A 6,000-nucleotide genomic window follows, 5' to 3' on the forward strand; every position below is an offset into this window, starting at 1 on the left:
AGAGATGCCAATCCTTTTAGAAATCCATGCACAGGACAAATGTAGTGTTGTGAAATTCTCTAATGAATTATTATTATCATTTGTTAGCGACTTCCAAACATGAACTTCAAAACCTTGTAAGATAAGATAAGTTACATGGCTGCTAAACCAGTTCAAGAATAAAAATACAAGATGAATGACAGTTAGTTAGGTACAGTCAATGAGTTGAACCAACCCCCCCCCCCCCCCCCCCCCCAGCAAATCAGCGCAATGACGATCACATTTTTCTGGGGAACAGATATATTTATAAGGACAATACATAGAGTACCACTGGAAAGAAGTAGAAGAGGCAGGCCAAACCAGAGCACCTTCCAGCCACCGCCCGACATAACTATATAAGATAAGAGAGAGTGGATTTAGCAACAGAATTAAGGAGAGAAAGTAGCCAAAGATCACGATGACAATATAGAAAAACTATTTTCAACTCACAGCTCCTGGGTACTGTCCTGCTGATGTTGTTGTGAAACTGAAAGAAGAGAAGACCAAAATTACACACGTTTTGAATCATTTTCATCATTATTCATTATATTACTATTCTTATAATTATGCGCTTTATTGTATTTGAGTATACAGTAATCTCCGCCTAAGATCCGGTGCTCCGTAGCAAGGTGCGGGATCTTAGGCGAACAGAATCTTGGCCAACGAGCCCAGGGAAGAATCTACGGTGACCCATGTTAAGGCCCACAACCGGTAAAATGGTCTCCCTCCACTCTAAAATGAACTGACGTGATCCCTCGGGTGGGTTTATGAATGGCGAACAAAGAGTGGTTAACTTTGATGACCAATCACAGTGGCATGAGGCATACCATTAACACTTATCATCCTTTCCTAAGTCTCAAAATCTATACTTATCTAGTTGCCCCTCCCATTCACCAGTCCAAAATTTATTATAGCTTTCCATCTCTGACCGAGTTCCCCCTTCTTTGTCATTACACACCATACGTTGTGACCACACCAATCAAAATTCAGTCTTTCTTGCAAATTCAGGAACAGTGACAAAATTCTGCAATGGTCAGGGAAGAGTTCACAGTTTGATGTGATCCCGTCTTGAGTGAAATTTTAGGCCCCTAACCATCCAGCGAGTGATGTTAATTTAGGTGGAGAGCTCAGATGCGGGTGCAATGTTTGGGAAAAACAAACGTGTCCGTCAGTTCACACCTCGTGTAATCTCTTAAGGGCCACACATTGTCATGTGATCCCATTCATGAGAGTGGCTGATCTTTGATATGACAGGCAGTTCATTGATCTAAACCTTTCACTCTTGGTTGATCGGCTGTACCCACCTGGGTTTTTGTTACGTAAATTACGATCTGAAATGCGGGATCTTAGCCGATGTAGACTTTCAGAGTGAATCAGAGCGGGATCTTAGGGGTGACTTTTGTAGAGTAAAAATTATGTTTTCTTAAAACAGCGCAAGTGAACCGGGATTGTAAGTGGTGGGATCTTAGGCGGAGACTACTGTATATTTCAAAGTGTCCACTTAAATCACACACACTGTAAGTGTTTTCCTATTCAGTCTGTGGCACTCTGAAGAGACTTTCTCTAATGGTAAGGTACATCTATGTCGGCTCCTCAGGAGGGTGTAGGATAGCTATGGGAATATCATGGACTCAGTCACACAATTTTCAGAGTTAATTAGTTCACAGTTTTATTAAAGATCTTTTTCGAAGTATACATGTGCGAGTGAGTGGTTACACAAGACATAAAAACAGACACACACACACACACAAACGCAATCACACACATACTCTCAAACATGCAAACACATGCTTAAACATACACCTACAAATACATAGAGCCTCATGTCGACATCCACAGTCTAATACATAATACTCCAAAAGTGAGGAATCGACTTACTTCAGAAAATCAGCAGCTCGTGGGTATTTGGATTGGTCAAACTGGATCTGATACGGTGGATCCTGGCGAGAAGCTATAGGTCTTTCTGTGGCCCAGCTTAGGTCTTGGGAACCAATGCCATTAAATATCTGAAATGATAAAAAATGGGACTTCACAAGGAGGATTGAACACATTTCTTCTCAAGTCAAAAAATAGAAAAGTAAGTCCATGATAATGTAATATTATCAAAGATCCCAAAGTGCATATCATTCATTCACAGTTAGGTGTTATACAATGCCCCCTCCCCGCAACCCCCCCCCCAAATCACAACCCCCCAAAACAAACAAAAAGGAACCTTAGCTATTTTCAAAAAGTCCTTGAAATGCTAGGAAAAAAAAAGAATATAGTTCCTATTTTTTCCTGAAGTTAGGAGTTACAAAGGCATACATCATGCAGTCAAAGATTACAACAGAGTGTACTAATTCAAGGTGCCCAGGTTTACGTAAAGTCCCGTTAAAAATCTCAAGTATTTTAAAAAGTCACTGAAAAGCTGGTTAAGAATATAGTATCTCTTTTGATCTGAAGCTGGAGTTACAAAGGCAGGGTACATTGCAATCCCCCAAAATACCATTTTAACAAAGCGAAACCATGGCAATGCACAACACTACTTCTGAAAAGTTAATGGCATGGTTATTAAAACAAGTGATGTAGCGTGAAGATTTAATAAGGTTGGCTTTTTGTAATGATGTTGTGTAACAAAATCAAACTCTACTGCATTTCATTGGTTAAAAATAAATCACACGTTTGAAAGTTGTGGAATGGTTATATAAATCTCCAAAAATTTTCAGCGTAGCTCAACATAAAACAAACACTGATGAAATTGTAAAATTTTCACTTCTCGTTCCCTTTCTGTGAATTTTTTTTACCGAAAAGAAAAAAGAGAAATTTACATTTAGCTACCTTAGAATTACGAAGTTCTGTCTGACATTTTTGGCCGTTTTGAGTTACTAAGATCATGAGATCAGAAAAAATTAAATGTTTTATCTGTTCTATCAAAATTGTAAGATTATTCAGAGTCTTTATCAAGGTTTTCAAAGAATTGCATTCGAAAAAGCTTGATATGTTAACTCATTCGCTAGGCTAAAGTGCCGTCAGTACGCTAAGCCGCCCCCGGCGGCTCGAGAACCGATCTTCAATTTTAGCTTAGATTCTGTTCCAATCCACATATCCATGTTAAAATAAAGGTCATAATATAATGTTTACTTTCGGGTCAAGCATTTCCAGTGAAAATCGGAAGTTTAGATTCAGTTTTGAAACGCGATTTCGTAGTTTATTCGACTTTGTTTTATCGCGATGCTAAAATTATAGCCCGGACACTAGTCTTAGTAATTTTACACAACAAAATCTATCATTATTTTGCCCACTAAAGAAGTGTAGGACTCTTTTTTTATAATATTGATACGATTGGACTCATATTGCCAATGCATTGTTATTGAGAAATCAATATTTTTGAGTGCCAGATCTAAGTCTAGATCTAAATTGTCAAAATATTTTGTTCTCACCAAAATCACTACTTTTTGATGAAACTACACAAAAAAGTGTCTCTCAAGACATGTATAGGTTTATTCCAAATGCAATTCTGAATAATTCAATATATACGAGTTGTTGTTTTTTCTGTTTGTGATCGTTTTTCAAGATTATAAAAAATTATATTTTTTTTCAATATCGGATGTTATGATCCAAATGTACAAAATATTATGGAATGTATGTTAAATAACTGCAAACTTTTCAATATTTTCCATTTCTATATTCATTTACGGTTATTTTGATGTATCATTTGACTAGGTGCAAGCATATTTTTTGAGTTTCACCAAAGATTATAAAGTTTTTATTTTCAAATTTTATCCGCATCCAATCAAAATTGTGTTGCATAATTGCCTCTTACAGGAACCGCAGTTGAAAAATACATAAATAAACATTACAGATGTATTCAACAATCCATACTGAAAATATTGGTATATAATATGTTGATATTTATTTGAATTTGTGGCCCCAAAGACCTTTTAACTGCCCACTAGTCATCATCTCATTCGCTCTCCCGAAAAAAATTAATCCACAAGCCAGAAATAATATGTAGCGAATGAGTTAAGTAATGATATTCCAAATTTTTACGTCAAATTTTTCAAAACTAGGTACAGAGCATATAGAACTTTGCAATTCTGTGGTAGCAATTTGTCTAGCACTTATTCAAAAACTTGCGGAAAATAATGAAGAACTATCGTTTTTTTTTTTTTTGGTAAGTGTTTTTATGGTGCTCGCAACTGCATAAGGGTCATATGAACGAGCGCGCAGGACACATTTAACGTTTTCAGTTGTTAGGAAATTCTGAATTTTTGCCTGGGTGGCAGCTAAAACCTATTCTGATCTTATTGATTTTGGACCATCAAGGGATCTTTAACGTGCGCAACTTGCACACAGGACCTCCGAGATTTTTCGCCCTTGTCTGAGAAGGCTAGGTGAAGATCTTTCCTACCATAAGATCAGGGGTGAAAGACAGTTAGGAAGGAGCCGAGGAGTAGCAGTAGAAATTAAGGCTGCTGAAAGAGTCAGGCACCCAGAAGAGGAGGCAAAGGAGGTGATCGGGTGAGGGCAGAAAGTGAAGACAAAAGCAGACGACAGAACATTGCTAGAGAGCAGGATGGAAAGGATATATATATGAAAGGAGAAAATTTTACAGAAGAAAATTTTCTGTAGCTATCAAAATTCGAACCCATGACCTTTTGAATGAGAGGCGAACACCTTAACCTCTAGACCACGAGAGCCCCCCTGAAGCACAGTCTGAGATTTATCTCGTTGTATTAGATAAAAACAAAGTGATATATCAAACAGTATCTTTTACCATAATACAGTAAATATCTTCCTTCGTTAAAGAAAAGAGGAGCACCCAAAAGACTGGTTACATTTTTCCTTACAAGCATATTATATGGTGCCAGCAGCATTTCACCACCATTTTTGGGGGGGTTATTTTTTTTGACAATGCCTTGTCAAAAGACATTATTTTCTTTTAAACTTTACACACGCACATAAGCACAGAGAGGAAATAATCTAAGGGTGATAACTCATGAAAATCAAGTAATTGTCCTGAGTCGTTTCCCTTGAATTACTGAAGAAATGGAGCCACCTTATTTTTGAAGTTACCGTGAGTGAATAGAACAGGTGGATTGTTTTTCTTTTTTTTTATATGGGAAAAGGTGGGGAGGAGGTGAGAAAGAGGGTAATAAAGAAAAGAAAAGAAAGTTATTTACGTAAGGCTGTTCTGTTGCAGTTGTGTTGTATCCAGAAGCTTGCAGGTGGTCACTGCGTCTTGTTTCCAAAAACCTGGTCCCAGGAAAAGGCTTGTGCTTTGTTCTTCCTGTGACTTCCATATCTGCCATAAGGAACAACAGAGATAGGTATGAGTATTTGGGAATAGATAAAAACAATAATAAACAGAAAATAATATAACACACTAAAACGCTATAATATTATTAACTCCCCTTTCAGCTAAAGTTATTCCCCTTGATTTAGTTATTCCCCTTGGTAAAAACATCATACATCTTGAAAACTGCCCGTATCTAAGGTATTCTTTTATTTAACAACATGTCTGAAAAACTTAACTACAGAGTCAAATAATTCTTTAAACATTATTGATTGTTATTGAGATGACAGTACACTATGATTTTTTAATGTGAGTAAAAATTTCCACATATAAAATATCTAAACCTTACTCATGTAAAGTATTAAAAAATGGTTTATACGATTAAAAGCAATCAATCATTGATCAAAAACGCAAATCCCGAATGCACTGCCACAGTCACTGGCTCATGCCTTTGAATGCCACGCATTAGGGTACAGCAAACCTTGAGCCTAAAGGAAGCAGGGCGTCCATAATGACGTCTCTGTGTCCGAAGGCTCACGGACATTTTTATTAAACCCATCACTGATGGGTCCACTGATACAAGATTAAAGAAAAACTGGTTCTTCATCTTAAACATCATAGGACAGATGACAGTAGAGGTGTGCGAGTCCAGCATATTAAGATTCGAGTCTGGACTCGAGTATCTGCTCTGGACTCGAGTAATCATT

General features: G+C 37.2%; 1 protein-coding gene across 2 annotated transcripts in view; it reads right to left on the bottom strand.

Annotated features, from left to right (window-relative positions):
• Window positions 1-6,000, bottom strand: part of LOC101851702 (double zinc ribbon and ankyrin repeat-containing protein 1) — a 35,818-nt gene that overhangs the window by 15,826 nt on the left and 13,992 nt on the right. For both annotated transcript variants that reach the window (XM_013090942.2, XM_013090939.2), the window contains 3 exons: window positions 5,181-5,302; window positions 1,897-2,024; window positions 469-505 (listed from right to left, as the gene is read on the bottom strand). In XM_013090942.2, the coding sequence (XP_012946396.1) occupies window positions 469-505; window positions 1,897-2,024; window positions 5,181-5,302 (287 nt within the window). The remainder of the gene's footprint in view (window positions 1-468; window positions 506-1,896; window positions 2,025-5,180; window positions 5,303-6,000) is intronic.

This window comes from Aplysia californica, unplaced genomic scaffold, assembly GCF_000002075.1.
Source record: "Aplysia californica isolate F4 #8 unplaced genomic scaffold, AplCal3.0 scaffold00029, whole genome shotgun sequence".
NCBI classification, from domain to species: Eukaryota; Metazoa; Mollusca; class Gastropoda; order Aplysiida; family Aplysiidae; genus Aplysia; species Aplysia californica.